This window comes from Coffea arabica, chromosome 8e (assembly GCF_036785885.1).
Source record: "Coffea arabica cultivar ET-39 chromosome 8e, Coffea Arabica ET-39 HiFi, whole genome shotgun sequence".
NCBI lineage: Eukaryota > Viridiplantae > Streptophyta > Magnoliopsida > Gentianales > Rubiaceae > Coffea > Coffea arabica.
This window is the reverse complement of record NC_092324.1, coordinates 50,205,359-50,218,529: the sequence shown is the minus strand read 5'-3', so window position 1 is coordinate 50,218,529 and position 13,171 is coordinate 50,205,359. Positions and strand designations below refer to the sequence as shown.

Below are 13,171 nucleotides of genomic sequence, written 5' to 3'. Positions count from 1 at the left end.
AACTTGATTTGATAAATAAACAAATCAAATTTAAATAAAATTTCAAACTTGATAAAATAATCAAGCAAGATTGAATACTACAGTATTCGACTTAATTATACCATATCCGTTGTTGCTTTTCTCCTCCTCTTTTAATTAAGTGACTGCAACATTGGGGCTAAAGTGCTCCTCATTTTTTTTTCAATCAATCAAAGTCAGCCTTCCAAGGGTCAGCCGCCATAATTTACTTGCAAAGTCAAAGTAATCTCCATCAGCTACTCTATTAGTCTCAAATCAATCAACACTGGCTTGCTTCACCAGCGATTTCTTATTCATTCGTCATATTTGGAATCCTCTGGGGTTGACTTCTGAAGCATTTCGGCGAGGATCACCAGCAAATACGAGAAATGATATGTGAAAGGTATTTTAAATTCATATTAGTTTTTCCTTTTTCTGTCTTTTTCTGCTTTTTTTTTGGGAGGAATCTAATATTTGTGTTTTGCACATCTATAAAACATAAAAGACCTCTAGCTACTATGCATATGCAGCACCATGTCCATTACTGCGTCATACATAATTTTCTAATCGCGATTTTTTATTTTTAAAATATGTGATGGAAAATATAGAGGGTGTATATTGTATAAGATTTTTTTTTAACTTCTTACAAGTATTTGGACAATTGAATTTCTGCAGCTAACAAAAAAGAGTAGATATCCACTTTATAAGAGGGAAAATAAGTAGTATACTATCTATCTGCCTTATCCAACATTGGAAGTCTGAGAATAGTGCTATATTAAAAATTTACTTAATAGGGTGCAGAAAACCAAATAAAAATAATAGTGGGGTGAGGAGTCAAAATTCTCCATTTCTATTCCTAACCCAAAAGAAATAAGAAAAAAAAAATCACATAAAAAAAGATAATAAAGAGATAGTCCTGAATAAAGGTAAATAGGTCCTTTCCAAGATTCTTAAAAGGAAAAAAAAATCCTTTCCAAGATATATTTTTTTTTTGAGGGTCTTTCCAAGATCTTGACTTAATAGTTGGAAAGTTGGATGGTCTGCAATGGTTGCCAATTAAGTTGACTAGGAGGAGAACACCGCTCGATGCGCGGTGTAATTTTCAAAGTTGCCCAGAAATGCCCAATGATTCAAATTCAAATATTACGTATGAAAAGTTACACAAAGATACACCAAAAACTTTGCCATTCTGTTTTTGTAGTTTTATTAAGCAGTGAATATGAATAATCTGTTAAAGAAATGCAAGACAATATAATGAGAGACTCTAAGATCATTAAGATGCTCCTTGCTTTTGCATAGAATGAAAATAAAAATAAAAAAAGACACATGTAATGGAGGAGAAGGGGAAAAAATATAGCTTGAAAAAATATAGAAAGCGAGTTGTTAGTTCCTAAAAAAGGCATTTAATAGTTATAAGTTTGTTTTTTGTTGATAAAAACCACAAATCAAGTTGTCAGTTCCTAGAAAAGGATATTTAACAGCAATAAGTTTCTTTTACAATATATTCAAACGAATAATAAAATGCATATACATGCAGTATAAAGAGAAAATCTACTTAGTAAGACTAAACGTATACCAGTGCCAATTGAAAAAATTGACAAAGAAAAGAAAAAAGTATTTCTAATTGGCCACAAGCAAAATGACTCTAGACTTTCAATGACTAATAGCATCAGAGAGCTCCAGCTTCATTCTGATTCTCCTCTCATTCCCATGAACGCAAATACCTATCGAGCAGTGAACGATGGGTTTAGAAACTCACTCTATAGACGAAACTCCAAGTTAAAAGCTATAGACAAGAAGCAATGTCATAAACCAGATTACTAAACATTTGAACAAAAAAATCCTAAAGAAAATATCAGAGGATTTGAATTTCTATGGAACACTTAACTCCGATCAGAAACATCAAATTTTGGAAAAAAAAACAAAGCAATTTATACCAATCTATAATAATAGTCCGAAAGTATAAGCAAAGAAATAAGTAAAAGGACAAGATAGTACCTCAGGAGAAACCAAAAGCAACGAGATCTGACAAAATTTCTTGATGATATTAATGCAAATAATCCATGAGCATCTTCACACTTCAAGTGCACGAGAGGTAATTTTAATGTTTCTAAACAAAAGAAAAAGGATCATATCTCAGGAATCGAGAAAGCAACAAAGACAATCTTAACCAAAACCAGCGAGAATAATTAAACCCAACAGGATAATGCATCATCAGTGGAACAGTTCAATCAAATACAACGTAGATCTTCAGACATATTCAAAGTGCAATACATTTGAAATTATTCTACCTAAAGCAATAGTAAGCTTAACCTATGATGTTCGTTATTCCTCCTTGTTTTGATTCTAAAATCGTCTAACTAATGCCTTGAATTTTTGTGGCACTATAGCACTATTTATTACTTTAAGCTTTGAATTGCATTACTTTAAGCTTTAAATGTACACCACAAATGCTAATTTTAGCAAATCCAATGATAATTAACATTGATAACACAAAATATAGCTCTTCTGGTACCTAATTCCCACAAATTGAAATGAAACCCCAAACCAAAAAGTATAAATGATTCTACTATCTACCTTATCATTTGAAAGCTATTAGAATCCTCACACAATCTTATCAAAATCAAATCTTATTGAAAGCACAATAAATAATTGCACAATGAATAAACCAATAAAAAATGAAAACTCAAAGCAAAAACAATTTGATGTGATCCTAAGCATTATCTGATCAATTACTTTCAAGCTCTTACCATCTACAATGAGTCGATCAAAATCCAATTTTTCAATCATTCTAATAACTAATTCTACAACCATAGATGCAACTCACACAAATTTTTTTTCAAAAAAAAAATCGCTTAGGACTATGAAATTTTATTATTTCTTCTTTCTTTTTTGCTTCACATTCAATAATAGAAAGTCAGAAATAAAAAAAAGGCAAACAAGAAAGAAACTCAGAAGACTGCTCAAGTTACAAAGAAAAAGTAACAGAAAAAACTTAAAGCATTCAATCAAACCAAAGATCTGTTCTTTCCCTTCATCAGCCTCACCTCATTTTCATTTCAAAAACTCATTTAAAAATGTATTTTGAACTAAAATAAAACCTTACAAAAACTGCTTAAATTAAAGAAACTTATAATCTGATTGGGCTGAAGATCCATACTTTTCTCTTCATCTGGTTATTCCTCTTCTCATCTTCTCCTTCTAATCAGGGGAAAAATTAAACAAAAAAAATACTTACAGAACCAGCTTAAATTTCACAAAAAAAGTGAACAAAAGCATACATGTTCTGATGAAGATCCATATTTTCCCTCCTTGCTTCTTTTCATGGCCTTCTTTTTTTTTGTCCCATTTCGCTTGCTGTTTAAAATGGGAACCTGAACATAATCAAAGCAAGGCCATTAGAAATTTGTTGCAATTGTGAGAAGCTAATACAAAGAAAAATCAAAGAATCCTTAATCTTGCTTTCAAACCAAATTGTTCCATTTTCACCAAAATTATGCCCGAATCTAGTTTCTTGTTTTCATGAAGCTCTATTTGTACTCTCAAAAGTTTCCATTTAACCATTTAATGGTGAGATGAGGAATAAAACCCGTAAAGTAAATTTCACAAATTTAAATATGCTAACAAATCGTTATAATTTACAAAATAAGCAATCTTGGCAATGGTTATTCGATGCACACCACAAATGTCCACTACCTAAGGCATGACAATGTGTATGTCAAACGCATCCAAACTTGGCAACAAAATATCCTAAAATAAAAACTTATATGCTATCTTACCCAAACAATACAAACAATCTAAATAAAAAAGAAATATAGAGTAAACCTCTTGAATGGCAATAATTCTTAAAAGTTTTCTTACAATAACAGCATAATGGTCAACAACAAATTCAGTAAGTATTTAAGTTTCGCATAGTTGTACAACCCCATAATGATTAAAAGTAAGAATTGACCACCATTTTTTCTTTCTTCCCTCTCTTGACAAAAATCTGAGCAGAAAATCATAGAGCAAATCAGTACATATATGACGAGTAAAGCCTAAAAAAAATTGACCACTTAAACATTTTTTTTCTCAGTAAACTTTGAATAATTCTTCACGTTTCTTGCTGTAATAAAAGATAATTAAATAAAATAAGAGACCAAAAAAAAACCTTCTATAGTAAACAAAGTAGTATTTATGATTCCAATACAGTGAATTAATGGTGTGCAAATAGTGAAGGACTGAAAGGCTGAAATTAAGAATAAACCAGCTAATAGTGACCATGCTCAACACAAAAGCAAGATAAAAGAAGATAAAAAAGGACTGCATTTTTAACTTACAAAGTTTGTTATTCCATGAACTGGTTTCGGAGTGACTACATCTTCAATCATTTGCACCTTTAACATGAACAAAGTAAATTAATAACATAAAAGAATAAAAAAATTAATAACATAACCAAAGTAAAATAAAAAGAAGATGACTTAAGAAAATAGGATCTAAATGCAAAGTAATCCTAACATCTTTTTGTTATTTTAGCTGCAAAAAATTCTCTTTACCTTTTCAAGGAATATAAAGAAACTGGAAAGACCAACATATTACCACACCAAACTTTTAATTGCCCATAAACATTGAAATCATTTTCACAAAAGGTAAAGTCCAAATAAGCAAGAAACATGTAGTAAACCACTTAAATGGTAGTAGATGGTAAGAAATTTCTCTGCATTAACAGGCTAATACTCAATCTGCCATATTTACTCTATATTCACTTTATATTCCCAAAATGTTATCCCCAGTAGATGAACTCAAACCAATCTTCTAGGAACAAAATAAACAAAAATTTAACCAAAAAATGGTATTCTTGTAAACCTAAAATAAAAGGTACTCATTTAAAAGACGACGGGCAGGCAAGATTCATGCATATACAAATATATAGGGAACATGTACTTAAAACGAGTATCTCAACTAATGGCTCCTTGATCGGTTTCAGTGCTTTTATCAGCAACTAAGAAAACACAAAAAGTATTTTTTTTCTTTTGTTTTATAGAATCCATATATACTCTCCGGAAAATGAGAACCAAAACTTCACAAGGAAAAAAAAAGAAAAATAGTTTTATCAAAAATAAAGACACGAAAAAATAACTAAAGTTTTCAACAGTCATTGACATGAAATTTGATCTCCACAAATGGAGACTTTGGGTTGGTTACCATATGGATCGTCTATTGTGAGTCAATAATTGAACGCACCCCTGAACATAACAAACCAAAAAAAAAAAAAGCCATAAGATGAGCCATGAAAACTCCATTTTTCAGAGTTTCTCGACAACCTTTTACTTCAGTTTCTCTACCGAGTAATTTTTTCTTCTATAATAAATATCATACAAGTTTGTATAGGGGGCTCTAGAGACCCAAAAGAAAGAAATAAGTAACATAGAAACTACTTAAAAAAGAGTACAAAAGTTAAAAAAATGAAAAAATAAAATAGAGAAAACCTGAGATGAAGAAGGACAAATCCCAAGGAAGCAAAATTGCACACAATGTTTCTCGGTGATGATCTTCTCTTGGCTGTACCTGTCTTGGGAGAAAGCATGGATAAAGAAATAAGGAACAATATAGGCGAAATTTAGATATTAACCAGGCAAAAATTTTTGGGGAATAAAACCAATAAATATAGAAAGGAAATAAAGATTAAGAGGCACGAAAAAGAGACTTCAAAAGGGGGAAAAAACTTACAAAATAGCATGACGACGATGGAGAAAATCTCCAAATTTCATACCTGCAACATCGCAACATCACAAAAGAAAAAAAAATTAGACGTGATTTTTTGAAGATCTAAGAAAATCACATCTGTTGATAACAAATTTCGGGAAAGAAAACGGCCATCGAACAGAGAAAGATTGCATCCTTTTTTCCTTTCTTATTTATCCAACAGATACCTTGGCCAGAAAAGATTATTAGGGAGATATAAGGGGAAAAATCCAGATAAAATGTACAAAAAAGCAAAAAAAAAAAAATCACGGAGAAAGTGTTCACCTTTAGAGAACAATCTCCACATTTCTTCATGGTTTAGTTAATAGTCTGACCTCTCAACCTATGACAAAAAATATGAAACTTATCAGAGAATGAGAGAAAATTTAATCAAGGGGAAAAAAATGTATACAGAACAAAAATGGAGAAACGGTGGATTTGAGAGGAAATCGGAACCATTGTAAAATCGGAATCATTACATTACCATTGCAAATCGGAACCAAGGCATTAAATCAGGAAAAGGAAGGTTCAAAATAGCTAAAGAAAACGAAGAACAATGTTTATGAGGTAGCTCTTTCTCTCTAGCAAAGAAACAAGAGCAATAGAAAAGGGTAAAGAAAGGAGTAGATGCACAATTACCATTGTTCATGATGTTGAGCAGCAGAAAATCTGCTGGGACCATTGTACAAATGCAAAGAAAAGCGGAGAAACTCTATAACCATTGTACAAATGCAAAGCAGAAAACAACGTCAATCGACGGGAGCAAAAGAGCTGATGGGCGACAACGAGAAGAGGCGACGGCAGATTGCAGATTTACAGACATGACCCCAGAAAAAGGACAAAAAAGACTACAAAGGCTCTTATGAGGAAGCGTAAATGGAAGCAGAAAGGATGGGTAATATAATAAAAATGAGTCAGGTATTATTCAACTCAGGTAAAATCAGCTGTCAACAAAAGGAGGCTGGAGGCTGATGACAGGAAATGTGAGCGGTGGATGAAGAAATCGAGAAACGATGCAGCCAAACTAAACAAGCAAAATTTGTCCGTTGCAAAGACCTGGTAATTAAGGGTGTTAGTTTATAAGATTAGTTAATTATGAAACAATTAACTATTAAGCCCGCCAAAAGCAAAGAAGACAAGAGTAATGAGAAGCGGTCTTCTCAAGACAGAGCAACGTAGACAGATTAAGTAACTAACAATTAATAACAAGGTAATTAATTGCGAATCGTCAGGCAAAAAAAAAGTAACAATATTAATTAATTAGTTAGCAATCAATTGTTAAAAAGGGCAGCCAAATATGATTTGATCCGCAACCCCAAAAAAGAGGCTAAATTTTAGCTAATAACTACCCAGAGCTGGTAATTAAATGCGGCTTGTTAGGTAAAAAATTTCAATAACTATAAAATTCGGTAATTAAAAGGAATTTGTCTGGCAATAAAACTGCAAAATTAGGGGCTAATTTAAAAAGAACAATTTTAAAAAGTCGATAATTAAACTTGATTTGTTGGGCAACCCAAGATAAAGGTGAACGTTTTCTTAATAAAATCTGGAAAAACAAAGGTAACTAAATGCGATTTTGTGAAGAGGCAAAAAAAATGTTTTTTTAATAGTTTCGAAAAAGTCATGGAACTAAATGTGATTTGTTAGGTAAAAAAAAATAACAAGTAAAAGTGACATCATTAATTAGCTATTAACAATGAATAAAAAAATTGGTAATAAAAAAGTGATTGATTGGGTAAAAAAATGGAATTCAAATAAAAATAGATAAATAAATAGTTATAACAATTAATAGTGGATAATCGATAATTAAACGCGGTGCGTGGCGTGAATAAACGATAAATGACACCAGCGGAAGCACACTACATTGCTGATTGTTTATGTAGAATCAATACCAAATAAAGCTGTAATGAAAATTTGATAATAATAGGTGAATGCCTTCCCCTCTTATATTCGAAAAAAAAAATGTGTTAATAATTAATATGTGTCAATTACAAGAATTTGATAATTAATTGTGATTTATTTGGAAACTACAAAATGTTAATAATTGTAAGAAGTTGAAAGTTAAATGTTATGTGTTAGGTAATAAAAAATGAAATTATTGATCAGCTAACGAACAATCAATTGGAAAAAAAGTATTGCTAAACGTCTGAGAAAAAAAAAAGAAACAAAATCCAAAAGAATTGCTAAACGTTTGAGCAAACAAAAAACAAAAGAATTCACGCGTGGGAATGGACGGCCATCAATTGGAAATTGGCACGGGTAAACAAAAGGCAAAAGGATTGCTAAAGGTCTGAGAAAAAAAAAACAAAAACAAAAGAAACAAAGCAAAGCCAACCAAAGCCACGTGGGACCAGAATTTAGCTGCAGACTTCCAGGCCAGACGTCCAAGCAAACAAAGAGAAAAAACAATCGGCTGGACAACCAATTCACGCGAGCGAATTCACACTAAGCGGACGACCACCAATCGGCCAATGGAAGCCCACCACGTCAGCAATCAGAACTCAATTGAAAAGCTTCCCATTCCCGCATAGACTAGATATGTTAATAATGTCCTAATTTAATGCATGACTTTATCGGTGTTCAGTTGTGGCCTAACTTAAAGTACTGGAAGACTGCCAACAAATAATAAAAAAAAAAGAGTACAGTACTTGTTCTGCGTTTGGATACACTCGATCGGTTTAGACCTAATTTTTTAGGAAATTTTTTACTTTTTAGATCATACAAATGTTTTCTGATGACTTTTTATTTTCTTAACTACTTTTTTAATCTCACATACTTCCCAAAAAAAAAAAAAAAGATTACGGTTTAGAGGTAGGTTACGGTTTGGAATTTGGAATGAAAAACCAAAAGAGAACAATGCTAAGGTTGCATGTGGACGTTTAAACCGTCTACCTCAGACTTATCCAAAAAGTTCGGAGGGGCAAAACAAGGAAAACAGATACTAGTATTGAATTTGTCTAAGAAATTGCCAAACGCGGGCCGCTGGCCTTGAAGTAAATCAAGAAAGGTTGATTCTTGGTATCGCTGTTGATCTGGACAACAATTTTGACCGTTTAATTCATCTTTATACCAAGTTTTGTTGGTGTTAAATCGCTAAGTCAACGTCCTAGCAACATCTTAGGATTTCGCATATGCGAGAAATTGTAGTATTTAATTGTGCAGTTAAAGGAAGAAAAAGGTTCACCAAATAAAACCTGCTAGCATTCAATAGAGGGCTGCTACAAAACTGCCTTTGGCACCATGGGAGCAATGAAGTGTCGTCATTTTTCGTGCATTCAGTAAAACTGAAGTTTGAAAATTAAAATTTAAAATCTAAATTTAAAATTTATTAATTTATTGAATTGTTAAATACTATATTTGATTATATATCATATTAAGTAATAAATGAATAATTTATCACTTATTTTTGGAAGCAAGTTTTACCTAGAAAATTTGATGCCACTTAATTAATTCAAATGTTCAATTTTTAGTTATCAAATACGTTGAACATGTTAAGATTTAAATACATTAAATTTAAGTGTTGAATTTAGTTATCAAACAGGAGCTAATTCCATTATTGTTTGTTTACTCACCAAAAGAATTTCGCTTTGGCATCCAGCGGGAATTCTCGGTGATGTCATTTTGTTTCATTATTGAAGTAACTTTTAATGGCCTGCTAGTGCTAGCTTTTTTATTTACCGTATTTGATTACTCATGACAAGTTAATTAATAGTTAATATAATCTAGAGACAGACCAAATGGTTAAAGAACTAATATAAACACTCACAATATTCCCGTCCGAAGAATTTGATTTTATTCTGTGATGTTAGTCCGGTGCTTTTGTAACTCAGACACAACCCAAAAAAAAAAAAAAAAAATGGTTACCTTCAAGTCATTTTCATACAATGCGGAACCTAATTGCATTTTTTCAGAAAAGTTGAATCTGTCAAGTGATAAGAGTGCTATGGTGGGCCAAAATATAGCTTTTCTTTACATGTAACTTTCAAAATATGTAGTATGATTTTTCTTTCCATTTGTACCCTCAAAAAGCATTGACAAAACACTTTTCTCACGAATGCCCAAATATTTACGTACATGTCACTGGGTAAATAAGTACACAAAATTACGTTGTAAGTTTGGATTGCAATTTTTAAGGGTAGAAAACCTATCAGCTGTTACCTTTTAAGCGTAGAAAAATCTTAAATCCTGTTTGGATTGTAATTTTTTTCGAAAAAATTCTTACGTTTTTTATAAATATTTTTACATATTTTTTATTTCATATACATCACATTTTAAAAAAATTGTGATAGAAATTTTTCTCCAAAAATTCTTTAAAAGCACCGCTCGGATTTTTTTTTTCTTTCCTTTTTGCGAGTGGGGAGCCGGAGGGAGTGGGGGATCCAATTTTCCATGGTCGGAATATAAAAAATGGCTAGCCGTTGCCGTTCAAAACCCAAATGTCCTCCTTGATGCACGAACAATAAAAGAGAAAATGGAAAGAAATATTAACAGTTGGTTAGCATCCACCCCACCAAGAATACGCCAGGTCAAGTTTTTAATGTGTTGCCAATCCATTAATTAATGGGTCAATTTTCTGTAATGCGAAAATGTTCACTTAGGCTTAAATGCCATGTATTTTAGGTCGGCCTAACTCATTTCTGTGTATGGTTGGAGGCTTGGAACCCTTTTATTTTCTTTTTTTTTAAAATTTTTTTTTAATCAAGAAAACTGGAATGGACCATCGTGGCGCAATATTCTTGACTCTGGAGCTCACCACTTAGGACTTAAATCATTCCCCTTTTAGGCACGTAGAATAAACTTATCACTAAATTTACACTTCGCCAACCACCCAGGACTCTGTCTACGTTTTGACTGAAATCAGTTCATGCAATTTTTTTTTTCTTCCCTACAACTGAGGAAGCCGCATCAAGACTTCTCCGCTCTGTGTCTGTCATGGACTCACTGCTCCAGCATCCAAAATGAAGTTGTCAATGGCCACCAAAAAAAAAAAAAAAAAGTGGTTCGGAATCGCTTTTCTTACCATCACCTTTCTTGACTTAATCCTCTGCAATAATTACATGTACACAGAAATGGTGCACTGTGTAATTGACCTAAAATGTGTTCATTAATCAACTATCAGAGTGGAAATTAAAGACCCAAAATGTGCAGCCCTGAATTGTCAGTAACAAACAGTCATAGAAAAAGAAAGAGATTGTAAAGAACATTAATAATGAGAAAGCATATCAGGAATCACTCACTACTTTAGGGTTTTGGGTTGTAGTAGAATGGTTGTAGACCCCTGTAGTTAAAACTTAAAGGACCACCAGGGTTAACAACAAACTAAAAGCTAAAAGATCCGGTTAGATTCTTATGCTAATGCGTTCCAGCGATCCCAGATTTGGGAGGTGGGTTTTGGTGATGGTCATGTCAGTAGTATAATAGGTTTTTTTTTGTTGGACAAAGTTTAAAGCTCATTTGTCCCTACTGACGGTGGTTGCTCATAGATCTGTGAACTGAGAACTTCAAAAAGTGAACTTCCAAGTTGGAAAGGAGATGCTATGAGGTAATACGTTTGCAAGGATGAGGGCCTCACAATTTGAGTTGTACTTAATTCAAATTGGTCGGTATAATTCTTAGAATTTTTTTTTTTGTGTGTAAACGCATATAATCTAATAAGTGTAATTTGAATTTATCAACTCATATAATTAAATTGATGGTTATACCAAAACTGTACCGTTTACATCAAATGCGGTAAGAATTTTTTACACAAATCAACTTAAGCTAGACATAACTCAACTTGTAAGCCTCAAATCTTGTTTGCAAGCCCTTGCTATATATATATATATATATAGTTCAAAGAGACGTAAGGGGGGGGGGGGGGGGGGGGGGGGGTAGGGTAAAAGTGCATATAAATTCACAAGATGGGCTATCTACTCTAATCCCTGTTTGAACTCAAACAGTTTTAATTACAAATGACAAATATAAAAGGGAATTAACTAACCAACATAAAATTAGAAAACATTAAAAAAAATTCCACATTGCAAAAGGAAATTTTAAATGAACTCTTCCAGCCCAGCAAATATCTATATTTACACTATATATAAAGGGAGAAGAGGTTTTAGTGTAAACAAAATATTTCATATTATATACATTGTAAACCACCCTTGATAACTACCCACTACTAATATGGTTTTTAACTAAATAATATGATTTTTTCTTATTTTAATTCTCAACTTATTTAATTAATCTTAATTTTCATTTGCAATTACCAATTGTGGTTTTGAATCACTATCAAATAACTATTTTTATACATTTTATTTTGGTAAATTTTTTACAAATGTACTCAAAAAATTTTACAAATATTTTTCCTATTAGTGGAACACACGTTTCTGTGTGCCTTAAACACTTGTCTATATAAATTGCAGAATGGTTTTTAGGACGGTCAAATCATAATGCTTCCAACTCTATATTCTTTTCTTTTTTTACATAATTTTGAAAAATTTTAATTATTAAATGTCTCTTCATGCTTTTTGAATTTAAAATGTCAGAAGTTCCTCCATGAAATTGAGTTGAAGTTTATTCATGAGAGGATAAATAAAGATGAAACATCATAAGTTCTACTAAAAGTAAAAAAAATAAAAGATAATATTTTGCCTTTCAACTTAGTAATTCTAACTAAAAGGACAAACTATATAAAGCATAAAAAGGAATAATATTCATTAGACAAATGCAAGTATATTTTAAAAAGTGTAAAACTAAATTGCAAGTTATGAGAATTTTTTCTTTTGCTTCAAATTTTTATTCTTCAATTTGAATGCTAAAATATAAACACGTGCATACCCACGGGTCAGGATACTTGTACTAAAAATTTTAAAAAAAATTCCTATAGGGAGAAAGGGAGAAAATATGAAAAAAGATAGAGATTGGTAAAGGTCGAATCCAAACCTCTATGTATTGTTGGACAATAAATCCACAATCGATCTCAATCTTTTTTTTTCCTTTAGTTTTGAATTGCAGTCAAATTACAAAATTTTTTCTCACTACATATATTCCATCTAAGTGAAAATTTTATGCATTAAAATAGTAAAAAATATTTGAAAAAAGATATAAAATGTTACACAATCCATGGGATTAGGGTTGCCGATTGGATTAATGAATCAAGCTTTGGCAAATCCAAATTCGACTCACAAAAAAAATAGGGTTTTAAGTTTTCAAGTTTGGGGTTTGGACTCACTATTATAAGATTCATATCGACTCACAAAATTATTAAAGTTTTGGGTTTAAATCGGATCATCCCAAACTCACAATCTAATTTAATATTTGTGTATTATTATATAATTATGTATAACCTATTAATTTTTTAAGTTATAATATGCAAAATTATAAATTACACACATTATTCATATATACTTAAAAGTACAATTAGCTCGACTAGGCTTTAATTCGAGTAAGGCTAATAAAGCTCAAACTT

General features: G+C 31.6%; 1 protein-coding gene across 7 annotated transcripts; it reads right to left on the bottom strand.

Annotated features, from left to right (window-relative positions):
* Positions 1-1,442: 1,442 nt before the first annotated feature.
* On the bottom strand, positions 1,443-6,728 carry LOC113702827 (uncharacterized). 7 transcript variants are annotated; one of them, XR_011819780.1, is made up of 9 exons: positions 6,361-6,728; positions 6,007-6,064; positions 5,707-5,749; positions 5,466-5,544; positions 4,317-4,373; positions 3,953-3,985; positions 3,279-3,371; positions 1,996-2,107; positions 1,443-1,721 (listed from the first exon to the last, which is right to left on the bottom strand). XR_011819780.1 is itself a non-coding variant. In XM_072060862.1 (8 exons), the coding sequence occupies exons 2-8, from the start codon at positions 6,026-6,028 to the stop codon at positions 3,166-3,168; spliced, it is 360 nt and encodes a 119-aa protein (XP_071916963.1). In that variant the 5' UTR covers positions 6,029-6,064; positions 6,361-6,728; the 3' UTR covers positions 2,936-3,165. The 7 variants fall into 7 exon arrangements, 2 of the variants coding, with proteins under 2 accessions (XP_071916963.1, XP_027079777.1); XR_011819783.1 differs by lacking the exons at positions 1,443-1,721; positions 1,996-2,107 and adding exons at positions 2,936-3,198; positions 5,182-5,222; XR_011819781.1 differs by lacking the exon at positions 3,953-3,985.
* Between the last annotated feature and the right edge of the window lie 6,443 nt (positions 6,729-13,171).

What these genes read in the sequence shown, in the direction of transcription:
- LOC113702827 (XM_072060862.1), bottom strand. Translation starts at nt 6,028, where the DNA reads ATGTGGAGATTGTTCTCTAAAG. An exon ending in GTGGAGATTGTTCTCTAAAG is followed by an intron (nt 5,750 to 6,006) that starts GTGAACACTTTC and finishes GCGATGTTGCAG; the next exon opens with GTATGAAATTTGGAGATTTT. An exon ending in TTCATGGAATAACAAACTTT is followed by an intron (nt 3,986 to 4,316) that starts GTAAGTTAAAAA and finishes TTTTCTGCTCAG; the next exon opens with ATTTTTGTCAAGAGAGGGAA.